The sequence below is a fragment of the Heterodontus francisci genome, chromosome 24 (assembly GCF_036365525.1).
Source record: "Heterodontus francisci isolate sHetFra1 chromosome 24, sHetFra1.hap1, whole genome shotgun sequence".
Lineage (NCBI taxonomy): Eukaryota > Metazoa > Chordata > Chondrichthyes > Heterodontiformes > Heterodontidae > Heterodontus > Heterodontus francisci.
Genome location: NC_090394.1, coordinates 51480569 through 51496740, shown reverse-complemented (window position 1 = coordinate 51496740; position 16172 = coordinate 51480569). Strand labels below are relative to the sequence as shown.

General features: G+C 44.7%; 1 protein-coding gene across 1 annotated transcript in view; it reads left to right on the top strand.

Annotated features, from left to right (window-relative positions):
- Positions 1 to 16172, top strand: part of vps35l (VPS35 endosomal protein sorting factor like) — a 135054-nt gene that overhangs the window by 62581 nt on the left and 56301 nt on the right. The window contains exons 21-22 of the mRNA XM_068056171.1: positions 4210 to 4295; positions 15623 to 15703. Of these exons, the coding sequence (XP_067912272.1) occupies positions 4210 to 4295; positions 15623 to 15703 (167 nt within the window). The remainder of the gene's footprint in view (positions 1 to 4209; positions 4296 to 15622; positions 15704 to 16172) is intronic.

Below are 16172 nucleotides of genomic sequence, written 5' to 3'. Positions count from 1 at the left end.
GGCAAAAATTCTGATGACGATGGCTTTCCTTCAAATATAACGGATGAAGAGGAAAAACCGCACCATAGCGAACTGAGAGGCCCTTGCCTTTTTTAAAAAAAAAAAATTGTGACCTTTAATGCAACAATAATGTACCAGATGTTCCAGGTGTAACCATTTTCATCTCTGCAAAGATCAGGAGTAAGGTAGAAAGACCTTGTTATGAGCTCACAGGACATCAGTCTGGTGTGTACTCTGTCTTTAATGAAACTGACTATAATGGCTGCCTGCAGTCAGTGTGTGGAATGGTAGAGGTCACATGACTACGGCAAGGCATTTCTATCCCAAACATCCCCCTTTACAAACAAAAAAAATTTGCATGCATTATCATTTACACTGTGAGTTGCCCTAGTTACACACTATACACACAACTATTCTCGTGCATTAGTAGTTAGTCATGTCAGTTTCTGCGCATGCATTGCACACGTCATTAAATCCTACTGGTCTTTTAATGGTGTGTGTGCGCAGTGTCGTTGACTGTTCATTTGGTTGATTTTCCTTCTCCAGCAAGTGTTGTTCCCTTGTCACTTGTTGCCACGGTAACTGTTCCATTTCCGTTGGGGTGCTGTGGACCTCTGGAGCTGATGGTTGTTTTGTGGTCTGTGCAATTGGTGAGTTCTTATCTTTCTGATTGGCCGCCTGCCAACAGCTTCTCCAGTTGTGCGTATGTGTCTGCGGTTGCGATGGTATATCTGGTCATTCACTTCCACCGCATACGATTGAAGTGATAACTGTTCTACACAGGTCCCAAGTTACCACTTGGGCTGACTCTTGTTGAGAGCATTGAAGGTTTGTACCCTGATTGGCTCTCTAATGCTCAATTCTGGCAATGGTTTAGCAGTTTTGTCAGTGAAATCTGGCTTTCTGCTGTTTCACCTTGATTTTGTCACTCATGCCTGTTACTACTTCTGACTGCAGTAGCTTTTTTGCTATTGGAAGAGTAGTTTGGGTGCAGTGTGACATTTGTCTTTGTACCGGACTACTTTCCATGCCTTCGGTAGGTGTGTTTCTCCACTCGAGGATTGCCTTGTATACGCCTACGCCAGATTTGTTCGATTTCTTTGATTCCTTTGGCGATTTTCACTGCCACTTCGGCCTTTACATTGGACTGGGAATAGTTTGGAACTGAACAAGAAAATATTGCTGTTAAAGATGCCCGAAGTCAAGTACGTAGGTCATGTACTGACAGCAAAACTTCTTCGCCCAGATCCCAAAAAGTTGAGAGCAGTAGCAGCTTTTACATCTGTTGGTCATCGCATCAGGTCCATCTGGTGAGCTCTGTCCAGCAATTGTACTAGATTTTGATCATGGTCAGCAATGGCTTCATAAGCTAGCAGATCATCCACTATAGCTTCCACTCCAGGAAGATCACTATCTTACGCTGTCTGTGTTGATACTCCTCTGGAGCCGTGGAAATGACAAACGGCATGTGTAACCATCTGTATGTACCTGCCGAACGACATCCAGAATGTGTTTAGAAAGCTGCAGCTTTCATCCAGCTTCACTTGCTAGTAACCATCCTTCGCATCTAGAGTAGTGATGATTTTTGCCTTTGCAAGTTGTGGCAAAATTCCTTCAATGGTTGACAATGGGTAGTGTGATCTCTTCGGACCTTTTATTTAGATCCTTTGGGTCGATGCATACTGTCAGCTTTCCGGGTTGCAAATCTCCTGTTGCATGTCGAGGGTTACCAGTCCAAGCTTCAGACTTGCTTCGGCAGAGATGAGTGGCTTTTGCTTGCTGTCTATGATCAGGAATACCAGATTTTTGTTCTTGCCATTGCATTGGGCTCTCCGAGTAACTTGTCCTCTTGGCACTAGTATGCTACCATCAAAAAGCCTCAACCTTACTTTCGAGGGCTTCATTTTTGGATCGCCATGTTGAGTCACTTTGCACTGGTCTGTAAAGGTTATGATGTTGCATGACGCACCGGTGTCACTTTGTGTCACTGGCACTTTATGTTGACTTGATATGCTCCTTCTGCAGTCATCATTCCAACAGTCACAAACCATTTGTCACCTATCGACAGGACTGAACCAACCTGTTGTATGGCGTATAGTGATTCGTCAGAATCTTCAGCTGACATCTTTCCAGTGGCCATCTGTACCTATTTATTGTGCTTCCTTCTAGCCAAACACTTGTGAAGAGTGATTCAGCTTCGCAATGAGAATACTGCTTTCCCCACACAGGACATGCCTTCTCCTGTGTATGATGTCCTCCGCAGTATTTGCATCCTGCCCTTTGTCTGTAATCTTCCTGCCCTTTCGACCTGGAATGCCTGTCAGCATAATGCAAGGCCTGGTCTGTTCTGCCATGAATATGGCCTAGCTGCTGATTTACAACGTCAGCAGTTCTGCACATGTCAATCGCTTTCCTGAGAGTTAGTTTCTCCTCTCTCTTAGTAGATGTGTGCTCTCTGCGGGATCTCTTATGCCTAATACAATCCTGTCTGTAATTAGATCATCTTTTAGTTGCGCATTTTCACAGGATTCTGCGAGCTGTGTTGATGCAGTCACATAATGATCAATGGACTTTTTTTTCACCTTGGGCCCTAATATTGAACATATACCGTTCATAGGTTATGTTCACTTAAAATTCAAAGCATGCCTTCAAAGCTTTCAAAATTTCTGCTGTCTGTTTTTTGATTCTTCAGAGAGATTTAGGGTGGAATACACTTCGTAACAGTTTCTCCCCAACAGTGATAAATGTGTAGCTACTAGCAGCTGCTCTGGTTTGTTAATTAAATATTTTGTAATTTTGCCATCGCAAGTGGAAGAACTGCTTGTTCTATTTCATATCACCTTTCATTTCGACCGGCACAGGCAGAGAATAATTTGTAGCCATTCTCTTACTCTGTGCTTTCAGCAGTTTCTTTGTTCCTTTTCTGTGGCTTCCTGTGGCTTTTAGCAACTTTTAGCAGTTGTGACCATTCCTGTGGCTTCTTCACTCCATCTCCGCTCCACTTCTGATGCCATATTACAAACTCACAGGACACCAGTCTGGTGTGTGCTCTGTCTTTAATGAAACTGACTGTAATGTCTGCCTGCAGTCAGAGTGCCTCATGGTAGAGGTCACATGACTACAGCAAGCCAGGAGGCACATTGATACAGTATTGCATTTCTATCCCAAACAGACCTCTTTTTTTACAACCAGAAAATGTCTCTTCTAATCTCCTGTCATACCTATTGAACCCAAATTCTCGGTGTTTGCATACACTTATACATTAACTACATAGCTTTGTAGCACACTAAAGATATGGACTTTATCACACTTTTTCCCTATAAGTCTTGGCCAACTCCGTCTGCTGCCAATGAACTGTTTTACTCTGTACCTGCAGCTAAAGGGTGTATGTTGGAAAAGTGGTTCTCCAACCTTTTTTTGGTTGAAGGATCCCTTTTCAAATGGATTAGTAATCACGGACCACCCCATCTAAATTACAATACTATCATATTACTCATAATACCTGGGTAAACTTGTATTTTGCCACCCTTTCTTTGATTTACGTGGTACTGACATTTTTAAAAGAACTCCCCTCTCACGAACAAAGGTAAACTCATCTGGCACCCACCTTGGTAACTGCACTCACCCACCAACCTTGGTAACCGCAGGTCTACCTGGCAGTCTTCCTGAGGCTTTCAGCACTTCTCCATGCGCGCTGTCCTCCCAAAGTGAGACACCCAGCCAACTCTGTGCTGCACATGTGGCAGCCACACTTTGCTCCAGCCTCCCAGTTCACGCCAGGCTTGCCTCCAGCCATCAATCACACGTCTACTATTCAATTATATTATGGACCCGCTGGAAATTCTCCTGTAGACACCAGTTTGAGAAGCACTTTTAGAAGTTTTCTGGATTCATCACCTTGTTCATAATATTTTGGTTTGATGAACTAGAATGATTATTTTGCACCCTGCATATTTTAATTATAACCTCCACCTTTGTACGAATAATCTCTTAAGTGCTGCAAAATGATCAGTAAAATGAAAATCAAAAAAAGTCATATGGTACTAAACTAATGTGACTTTCAAAAAATCCTACATTTTTTGCCACTCACAAAAGGGCCGTGAATTTTTCAATTAAGACCTAAACAAAGGCACTTAAAAGCCAGCACTTGGGAGACATTACAAACTGCACAAGCCACTTGATTTTTTTTTTCATGTACTCTGTTCTCAGGAGAAGTTCCTACCTTTCCTGGATATGTTCCAAAAAGAAAGTGTCAGAGTGGAGGTCTGTAAATCCATTATGGAAGTTTTTATTAGGTAAGCACAAGCTCACTAGAAATACTATTACTGTATTAAAACTGTTAAAATGTGCTTGACATTTGAATGTGTTTTATCTTAACCTTCTGTAGCATTAAACTCAAAGGACTGCTATTTTAGGCTTGTATAAAGTATGAATAGTGTCTATATGCTATTTAACTCTTTTTAAAGCAGCCGTGCAATAATAATTGGATCTACTTACAAAAGCAAGTCAGTATTGGAATTTTTTTTTAAATCAAAAGGCCTGGTTTTTGACTATTCATTTGGAAACCTAGAAATTATTAGATCTGTGACAAAAAATAAATTGCACTCCTCTTTCAGACCTAAACAATCCACCAATCTACTTATATTTAGGAGTGAAGTTTGTAAGGTGAGCAACGTGATTACTGAAAAACAAGATATTTTATGCTACTTCAGCACACTGTATCTGTGTCGAAAGTTTAGTACAGTTTGACCAAGATGTTCAGTAGAATTCGTACGCCATCAACAATACGTGTCAATACGACTTTAGAAACCAACTTCCCACTATACCAATCATTCTTTTTTACTTCACATCTTCTCAAGTAAGTCTGTAATTTAATGTGTGCAAGGTCCTTAAGACAACTCTCCTAAATTTTCATTCCCTCCTTTGGAGTGGAGGTGCAGAAAAACAGGAGTAGCCCATTCAATCTCTCAAGCCTGTTCTCTACTCAGTTAGATCATGGCTCATCTGTACATCAACTCTATTTTCCCATCTTTGCTCCATATTCCTTGATGCCTTTACCAAACAAAAATCTATCAACTTCAGCTTTGACATGTTGCGGGACAACTCAATCACCACATGAGATTCAGGAACAGGTTTCGATCGTTTATTTAAGCGTACGCAGGGAGAGACTTTCTCGGGCAGTCCGAGCTAGCACTCTGCCTTCACATTCAAAGTTGCCAGTTCATATTACGTGACAAGAAATGTATATAGTTATACAATGAGTCGTTTATCATGTAGCTCTCTGATTAATCAGTTTTGTCTTTATCACATTAGCTAGACCTTCCACGACTTGTTGATTGTGCAGTCTGGGCCGCATCCTGGTTTTAATCACTCCCTAACCTTGCCCCTAGCAGCTTGTTTATCTATTTCTCATCCTATTGTACATTCTACTGAATTGCCTTTCTAACTCTCTCGTTATTTCTTCTTACCCCTTCAGACAATTTTAAGTCACCCAGCATTCATAGCCACTTAAGGGAAGAGAGTTCCAGACTTGCATGCGAACATGGAGCATTAGGAGCAGGAATAGGCTGCTCTGCCATTCAACAAGATCATGGCTGATCTGATTATAACCTCAACTCCACATTCTCAGCTATCTCCGATAACCTTTCACCCCCCTTGCTTAGCAAGAATCTATCCACCTTTGCCTTAACGATACTTAAAGACTCTGCTTCCACTGCCTTTTGAGGAAGTGAGTCCCAAAGACTCACGATCCTCTAAGAGAAAAAATTTCTCCCCATCTCTGTCTTAACTGGGTGACTCCTGCTTCTAGATTCTCCCACGAGGAAACACCCTTTCGACATCCACCCTGTCATGACCCCTCAGGATCTTATATGTTTCAATCAAGTCACCTTCTAAACTCCAGCAGATACAAGCCTAGCCTGTCCAACCTTTCCTCTAGACAACTCGCCCATTTCAGGTATTAGTCTGGTAAACCTTCTCTGAACTGCTTTCAACACATTTACATCCTTAAATAAGGAGACCAATATTGTACACAGTACTCCAGATGTGGTCTCACCAATTCCCTGTATAACTGAAGCATAACCTCCCTACTTTTGTATTCCATTCCCCTTGCAATAAATGATAACATTCTATTAGCTTTCCTAATTACTTGCTGAACCTGCATACTAACCTTTTGCGATTCATGCAGTAGGACACCCAGATCCCTCTGTATCTCAGCAATCTCTTACCATTTAGATAATATGCTGCCTTTTTATTCTTAAGATGGATAATTTCACATTTTCCCACATATTCCATTTTCCAGATCTTTTCCCACTCACTTAGCCTATCTATATCCCTTTGTAGCCCCCTTATGTCATCTTCAAGTTATTTTCCTACATCTTTGGGCCTCCTTATCTCGAGAGACAATGGATACGCGCCTGGAGGTGGTCAGTGGTTTGTGAAGCAGCGCCTGGAATGGCTATAAAGGCCAATTCTGGAGTGACAGGCTCTTCCACAGGTGCTGCAGAGAAATTTGTTTGTTGGGGCTGTTGCACAGTTGGCTCTCCCCTTGCGCCTCTGTCTTTTTTCCTGCCAACTACTAAGTCTCTTCGACTCGCCACAATTTAGCCCTGTCTTTATGGCTGCCCGCCAGCTCTGGCGAATGCTGGCAACTGACTCCCACGACTTGTGATCAATGTCACACGATTTCATGTCGCGTTTGCAGACGTCTTTATAACGGAGACATGGACGGCCGGTGGGTCTGATACCAGTGGCGAGCTCGCTGTACAATGTGTCTTTGGGGATCCTGCCATCTTCCATGCGGCTCACATGGCCAAGCCATCTCAAGCGCCGCTGACTCAGTAGTGTGTATAAGCTGGGGGTGTTGGCCGCTTCAAGGACTTCTGTGTTGGAGATATAGTCCTGCCACCTGATGCCAAGTATTCTCCGAAGGCAGCGAAGATGGAATGAATTGAGACGTCGCTCTTGGCTGGCATACGTTGTCCAGGCCTCGCTGCCGTAGAGCAAGGTACTGAGGACACAGGCCTGATACACTCGGACTTTTGTGTTCCGTGTCAGTGCGCCATTTTCCCACACTCTCTTGGCCAGTCTGGACATAGCAGTGGAAGCCTTACCCATGCGCTTGTTGATTTCTGCATCTAGAGACAGGTTACTGGTGATAGTTGAGCCTAGGTAGGTGAACTCTTGAACCACTTCCAGAGCGTGGTCGCCAATATTGATGGATGGAGCATTTCTGACATCCTGCCCCATGATGTTCGTTTTCTTGAGGCTGATGGTTAGGCCAAATTCATTGCAGGCAGATGCAAACCTGTCGATGAGACTCTGCAGGCATTCTTCAGTGTGAGATGTTAAAGCAGCATCGTCAGCAAAGAGGAGTTCTCTGATGAGGACTTTCCGTACTTTGGACTTCGCTCTTAGACGGGCAAGGTTGAACAACCTGCCCCCTGATCTTGTGTGGAGGAAAATTCCTTCTTCAGAGGATTTGAACGCATGTGAAAGCAGCAGGGAGAAGAAAATCCCAAAAAGTGTGGGTGCGAGAACACAGCCCTGTTTCACACCACTCAGGATAGGAAAGGGCTCTGATGAGGAGCCACCATGTTGAATTGTGCCTTTCATATTGTCATGGAATGAGGTGATGATACTTAGTAGCTTTGGTGGACATCCGATCTTTTCTAGTAGTCTGAAGAGACCACGTCTGCTGACGAGGTCAAAGGCTTTGATGAGATCAATGAAAGCAATGTAGAGGGGCATCTGTTGTTCACGGCATTTCTCCTGTATCTGACGAAGGGAGAACAGCATGTCAATAGTCGATCTCTCTGCACGAAAGCCACACTGTGCCTCAGGGTAGACGCGCTCGGCCAGCTTCTGGAGCCTGTTCAGAGCGACTCGAGCAAAGACTTTCCCCACTATGCTGAGCAGGGAGATTCCACGGTAGTTGTTGCAGTCACCGCGGTCACCTTTGTTTTTATAGAGGGTGATGATGTTGGCATCGCGCATGTCCTGGGGTACTGCTCCCTCGTCCCAGCACAGGCATAGCAGTTCATGTAGTGCTGAGAGTATAGCAGGCTTGGCACTCTTGATTATTTCAGGGGTAATGCTGTCCTTCCCAGGGGCTTTTCCGCTGGCTAGGGAATCAATGGCATCACTGAGTTCCGATTTGGTTGGCTGTATGTCCAGCTCATCCATGACTGGTAGAGGCTGGGCTGCATTGAGGGCAGTCTCAGTGACAGCATTCTCCCTGGAGTACAGTTCTAGGTAGTGCTCAACCCAGCGGTCCATCTGTTTGCGTTGGTCAGTGATTATATCCCCCGATTTAGATTTGAGGGGGGTGGTCTTCTTGATGGTTGGCCCAAGAGCTCTCTTCATGCCATCATACATTCCTCTGATGTTTCCGGTGTCTGAGGCCAGCTGAATATGACTGCATAGGTGTTGCCAGTAGTCGTTTGCGCAACGCCTAGCTGTTCTTTGTGCAGTACTTCTGGCTGCTTTAAGTGCTGCGGATGTTAAATCGCTGGGGGCTTTCTTGTAGTTCAACAGTGCAATGCGCTTAGCGGCTATGACAGGTTCCAGCTCTTCATTATGAGATTGAAACCAGTCTGCATTTCTCTTCGCACTTTTGCCGTAGGTGGTCAAAGCTGACTCATAGATGGCGTCTCTGATGTGGGCCCACTTGGTCTCAGCATCCCCTGTGGGAGTGTTTTGAAGGGCTGTTACAAGTGAATTTAGAAATTTTTGTAACAGCTGTGGGTGAGAAATTCTGCTCGTGTTGATGCGCGGGTGGCCCTTCTGCTTGGAATGATGCAACTTCTTTGGTCTGAGTCTAACCTTGCTGCACACCAGGGAGTGGTCGGTGTCGCAGTCCGCACTGTGGAAGCTGCGTGTGATTTGAACACTGTTTAAGGCGGCTCGCCTTGTGACAATGAGGTCTAGCTGGTGCCAACGACGTGATCTTGGGTGCCTCCATGAAACCTGGTGACAGGGTTTAGTGTGAAAGAACGAGTTGGTGATGCAGAGGTTATGATAGGTACACAACTCAAGCAGTCTCTGCCCGTTCTCATTCATCCTTCCAACGCCATAGCGCCCAAGGCAGGAGGGCCATGAGTCATGGTCGGCCCCAACCCTGGCATTAAAGTCCCCCAGCAGGAATAGGTGTTCGGTGTTGGGGATGCTGCTAATGATATGGAGTTGTTCATAGAACTGGTCTTTAGCTTCAGGTGCGGAGCAGAGTGTTGGAGCATAGATGCTGAGTAGGTGTACTGGACCAGAGGTGGTGAGCAGTCGGATGGACAGTATGCGTTCCGAGCCATTTGAGGGAGGCTCTATCATGCTGAGCAAGGAGTTTCTGATGGCGAAGCCCACTCCATGCTGTCTTGGTTTTTCAGGATCCCTGCCCTGCCAGAAGAAGGTGTCGTCTTGCTCTGCTAGAGAGCCACTCGCGGGGAGGCGAGTCTCCTGAAGTGCTGCAATGTCCACATTGAATCTTCTGAGCTCGTTGTTAATGATGGCAGTCTTCCGAGAATCGTTGATTTGTGTAAGGTCTTCCGACAGGCCAGGACACATAGTTCTGACGTTCCAGCTTGCAAAGCGAAGGGCTGGTACCTTCTTTCCTTTTTTCATGTTGTTTGGTGCGGTGTATCAGTCCACCTTTCGGGCAATGACCCTGAGCTCCAAGCACCCATTGAAGCAGGCAGACTGTGGCGGGACAGAACCTTATTGACCGGGGGCTGCCCGGTTTGAGGCGGGCGGTAGCTGTCCAGTGAGGTGCAATGACCTCTCCCACCGACAAAGGCAACCCGTGGCGCCCAGTTTCTACGCCAATTTATCTGGACTTATAACCCGTAACTGCTGCCTTCCGTGTTGTTTCAGTCGCTGTGAGGCAACTATGGAGTGGCCTCTCCATGGCGCATGCCTGGGCAAATTTATGGAGGTTGAGAGTTGCCCAGTCGTCAAAACCCCCCTCTCGGCCTTTCTGGTGGGGTCCAAAGGAGTGCAGGACACGACGTTTGGCACCAGTATGGCTTCAGGAACTGCCGGAAACATGCCAAAGGTGACACATGACCGCCTACGGGGTTCCGCTCCGGATTTTCTGTTAGGGTTTACTCCCTTAGCCTTGGTCTCTCCCGAGACGCCCACAAGGCAGTGGGGTTGTTGGGGCCCCTACACAGGTGTAGGATGGTGCCGGTGGGAGGAGGGGATGCAAGGGGGAGGGGTGTGGGGGGGGGGTGCAGGGGAAGGGGGTGCGGGGTGAAGATGGTGCGAGGGGGGGGCGGGCTGGGACGGGGTTGTGAGGGGGTGGAGCAGGGAAGGGGACGGGGGTGGGGGGGGGTGGAAGGGGGGTAAAGTGGGGGGGAGGGGGGGTGGAATCTGGTGCAGGTAATAAGCCATTTCCTCAGTGCCCACCATCGACGTCCGGAAAGCTCATCCACGTCCTTCGGGAGGTGAAGCATCATTTGGCAGACTTAGAGGTGATTACATTTGCTCAGGGTTTTTTTTTGCAGTGGTTTAAATAAAGGCATGCAGCATTGCCGACAGTGCGCTGCAGATGCTCTCCGAGCCATCTCCCGCGGGCGCTTTGAAGTTGCGGCCGGGGGGGCCGTTCGTGGATGTTTTGGGTGTTCGGGGCACCTTTTCTCAGGACTTCTCTCGGGTCCCGCAGCTCCTTCTTCACCTCAATGGACTTACCGCATGCCGTGGCTGCAGACACTCTGGACTGTGAAGACAGCAGGATCGGAGATTGAAGTATCGGCAGCTGTGCTCGTCAGTTTCATCTGGATCAATTTCATTGAGAAAACAAAGAGCAGGTGTGGCTGGGGGAGGGCAGTGGGTAACATACACTAAACTAACTGTTAGCCTTTAGATAGGGCTAAAATGAACTGATTTAAAGAGCCAGGGGAATTTAAACAGTTTAAGAGGGCAGATTGGGGGAGAAAACGTTAGGGATGGGAGCAGATGGCCATGGATAGAGTTGAACAGCAAGGGAGCTTCCAGCCCAGGAGCCATCTTGAATGCCAAAATTTCCTACATATCTTTATGTCATCAGCAAATTTAGCAACCATACCTTCGGTCCCTTCACACAAGTCATTGATATGACTTGTAAAAAGTTGAGGGCCCTGCACTGATCCCTGTTGCACACCACTTGTTACATCTTGCCAACCAGAAAATGATCCATTTATGCCTACTCTGTTTCCTGTTAGATAGCTAATCTTCTATCCATGCCAATATGTTACCCCTACACCATGAGCTTTTATGTTCTGCAATAACCTTTGATGTGGCATCTTATCAAATGCTTTCTGGAAATCTAAGTACAGTATATCCACTGGTTCCCCTTTAGCCACAGCACATGTTACCACTTCAAAGAACTCCAATGACTTGGTTAAACATGATTTCCCTTTTACAAATCCATGTTGACTCTGCTTGATCACCTTGAATTTTTCTAAATGCTCTGATATAACGTCTTTAAAAATAGCTTCTAACATATTTTCCCTATGTCAGATGTTATGCTCACTGTCCTTTCTGTGTCCCTCCCTTTTTGAATAAAGGAGTTAGTTACATTCATTATTTTCCAGTCTAATGGAACCTTCCTCGAATCTAGGGAATTTGGAAAATTAAAACCAACGCAACAACTATCTCACTAGTCACTTCTTTTAAGACCCTAGGATGAAGTCCATCAGGACCCAGGCATTTATCAGCCTGCAGATCCAACAATTTGCTCGGTACCACTTCCCTGGTGATTGTAATTTTCTTGAGTTCCTCCCTTCCATTTCCTGATTTACAGCTATTTCTGGGATGTTACTTGTATCCTCTATAGTGAAGACCGATGCAAAATACCTGTACAATTCATTTGCCATCTCCTTATTTTCCCTCATTAATTCCCCAGACTCACTTTCTACAGAACCAATGGTCACTTTAACTTTTCTGTTTTAAATATCTATAGAAACTCTTACTATCTGTTTTTATACTTCTAACTAGCTTTCTCTCGTACTTTTTAATTTTTCCCACCTTATTAATCTTTTGGTCATTCTTTGCTATTTTTTTATATTCTGTCCAATCTTCTGATCTTCCATCTATCTTTGCGCAATTATATGCTTTTTCTTTAATTTTGATACTGTCTTTAACTTTTTTAGTTAACCACGGATAGTTGGTCCTCCCCTTGGAATTTTTCTTTCTCGTTGGAATGTATTTAATCTGTGTATTCTGAAATATCCCCTTAAATGTCTGCCAGTGCATCTCTATTGACCTCTCCCTTAACGTACTTTGCCAGTTCACTTTAGCTAGCTCTGCTTTCACGCCCTCCATAATTGCCCTTATTTAAGTTTAAAATACTAGTCTTAGACCCACTCTTCTCTTCCTCAAAGTGAATGTAAAATTCAATCATATTATGATCGCTGCTGCCTAGGGGTGCCTTTACTATGAGGTCATTAATTAATCCTATCTCATTGCATAATACTAGGTCTAGTATAGCCTGCTCTCTGGCTCCAGAACGTGCTGTTCCGAGAAATTATACCGAAAACGTTGTATGAATGCCTCAGCTAGGCTGTCTTTCCCCATCTGATTTCTTCCAGTCTATATGTAGATTTAACATCCCCCATGATTATCACTGTACCTTTCTGACAAGTTCCCATTATTTCTTCCTTTATACCCCGTCCTACCGTGTGGTTACTGTTAGGTGATCTGTACACCACTCCCACAAATGACTTCTTGCCTTTATCATTTCTCATCTCTATCCAAACTGTTTCTACATCCTGGTTTCCTGAGCTTAGGTCATCTCTCTCTATTGCACTAATTAACAGAGCCACCCCTCCACTTTTTCTTGGACTTTCTAAATGTTATGTACCCTTCAATATTCAGGTCCCAATCTATGTCACCCTTCAGCCATGTCTCTGTAATGGCTATCAGATCGTACTTATTTATTTCTATTTGCGCTCTCAGTTCATCTGTTTTGTTTCGAATGCTGTGTGCATTTTGTAATTTTATTATTTTTGTAACCTCTAGCCTTATCTGTTGATTTACTCTTAGACTGTGACAGGAAGGGACAGAGAGTACAAATCTATCATTTCCCATATTAATACCTTTCTCGCTTGCCTTTTCGTTGCTCTTTGATTTACCACATCTTCCCAAATTTGATTCTTTGCCCCCACTACTTAGTTTAAAACCCTCTTTACTTCCCTAGTTATGTGGCTCGCTAGAACACTTGTCCGTGCACGGTTCAGGTGAAGACCATCCAAGCGGGACAGCCCCCAATTTCTCCAGTACTGATGCCAGTGATCAATGAACTGTAACCCACTTCTACCACACCAGTCTTTGAGACGCGTGTTAATTTCTCTAATCTTATTTGCCCTATGCCAATTTGCACGTGGCTCAGGTAATAATCCAGAGATTATTACCTTTGCGGTTCTGATTCTTAATTTGGTGCCTAGCTCCTCATACTGACTATGCAGAACCTCTATGTCATTGGTACCTACTTGGACTACGATGACTGGATTCTCCCCCTCTCACTAAGTTCCTCTCCAGCCCTGAGCAGATGTCCTGAACCCTGGCACTGGGCAGGCAACACAGCCTTCTGGACTCTTGCTCTTTGCTGCAGAGAACAGTGTCAACCCCCCTCACTATGCTGTCCCCTACTAACACTACTTTCCTTTTTTGCTCTCCCTGCTTGAATGGCTTCCTGTACCATGGTGCCATGGCCAGCCTGCCCATCCACCCTGCAGACCTCACTTCTGTCCACACATGTTGCAAGCACTTCAAACCTGTTTGACAATTGGAAAGGCTGAGGCTCCTCAACTATTGTTTGCTCGACCCTTTTACCTGCCTCACTCTGGTCACACCCTCCTGTTCTTCACCGCTGACCAAAACAGACAACCCTATTCTAAGGGGTGCGATCATCTTATGGTACAAAGTATCCAGGTATCTCTCCCCCTCCCTGATGTTGCTCAGTGCCTGCAGTTCGGCTTCCAGATCAATAATCCTGATCCGGAATTCCTCTAGCTGCTTACACTTTCTGCAGACGTGCTTGTCCTGGACCCCTTATGTACAAAAGTGCTTTTAATTTCACTTCTAGATACCCAACTCTCATTTTAAGTTTATTTCCCCTTGTTATGGAATTTGCCACCAGAGGAAACAGCTTTTCTGTATCTACCTTGTCAAATCCCGTTATTTTAAAGACCTCAATTAGATCACTCCTCAACCTTTTGAAACTCGAATACAAACCAAGTTTATGCAGCTTGCCCTCATGACTTAACCCTTTAAGCTTTGAGATCGCCAAATCCCCAGGGAGTGATCAGAATGCCGCATTTAAAGCAAATTAAAGGAATACTCTGTAGGTAACCAGGATACCATTTTTACCTTGTTCCTGAAGAAACCATTCATCATAACTAACTTGGAATTGTATTTCCTGTATGAGACTACAATGATCCAGTTCCTCAAATCTCATATACTTGTAAGTCTTAGATAATTTAGCCTTTTATATCAGTGAATTCTGGTTTTTCATTGTTTTCAAGCTTTGCATCAAAATAATAAAATTTTAAATGCTTTTTTTGTTGAACTCTGTTTCACATGAGGGCGATAAAAAGACTCTTATGTAAACATATAATGGCATCAAAAAATGATGTAACTTCCAGTAAAATATTCTTTACTAAATAATATTTTCAGGAATAAATATGTACTTGTCCAAGAATACAAAATATCTACTTAATGAGAGCAAATCTTGTTGAAATTACTGTTTTCAATACCCATTTCTTTCCCGTCTTTGCAACTAGACTGGATAGCTAATTAATTTATCCATCACTCTTCCATTACCCCAACACGCATCTCCTTCCCGTGCAAGCGCAGGAGTTGCAGTCCCTCTTCCCTTCCCACTCTCCAGGGCGCCAAATGCTACTCCAAGGTAGAAAGGTGATTTATTTGTACTTTTCTCAGTTTAATATACTGGGCTGAATTTTATAAACCACCCTCGTTCCCCCGACGGCAGTGGTGGGGGGCTGGAAAAGGCCTCCGGGAGAGGGCCGCCATACACCCACCCCCCGGCCTCCCTCCACCCCGTCGGGAGGGACTGGCTGCATATTTCCGGCGGTGGTGAGGCCTTGTGGCAACTCCCCCGCTGCTCGGTGATGGGACCGCCTTCTGTCCCGTTGCCATCTTCCTGCTGCTGGCCAGCACTCCTGCACCTTTGGATCCCTGTCCATTATGGCGGCGGGAGTATAAATTTCAGCCCACTATTTGCTGCTCACGATAGTAACCTTTACCTTGGGGACTCAACATCAAGTTCAACAGTTTCATAACCACTAATCCCATTATCTCAAACAGCAGCTGGTGGTAATAATTCTGCTGTTCAGTTATCACTCCTGCCTTTGACCCAATCCCAGACCTTTTCTTCCCTCCTGGCCTCTACTTGCTTAAAACCTGTTGCATACGTAACAAATTCCAGTTCTGACTAAAGGTTATGGCCTGAAAGTGCGTGGGTCTCTCCCTCTCTGTCGGTGGGTCTCTCCCTCTCTGTCGGTGGGTCTCTGTCCCTCTCCCCTCCGCCCTCCCCCTGACCTGATTGTTTCCAGCATTTTTAATATGAGAAATTATCTGTTTTATTGCTGCCTGTCCAGCACAAATTTTATTCACTTTCATATTCCAGGCAACAGCAAGAATTAACACGTGACCCTGTCATTCTGAATGCTCTGATGCATATTTGCAAGACAATGCACGACTCTGTGAAGTAAGATGCAATTCTTTATGGTAGTAATTGTTCCTAAAAGTTTTTAAAAAAATGATAACTCAAGATTGCCCTGCCCAAAGAATTGTTTTCCAGTCATGAGATAATTTGTCATTGATCTCCTCCTCCCCATCCCCTCAATCCTGACCCCTTTTTCATCCAGAAACACATGGACTACTGACTGCAATTTGCCAGATCTTTTAACGGAGTACAAATGTGTGTTCTCATTTATAATACTTTTAAATTTAAAACTCTTTCGCAAATAGGTACAAACTATTTTGAAGCAACATGGTGCAGAATATTAGGTAAGTCAGTATCTGTAGATAGAAACCTGTTTTCATTCTACAGTTGCTGACTGGCCTGCTTTGCATTTCCAACTATTTTTGTTCTAATTTTTTTGCTGCTTTTTGTTTGTTCATTCACGGGATGTGAGTGTCAGTGGCAAGGTCAGCACTTATTGTCAATCCCTAAT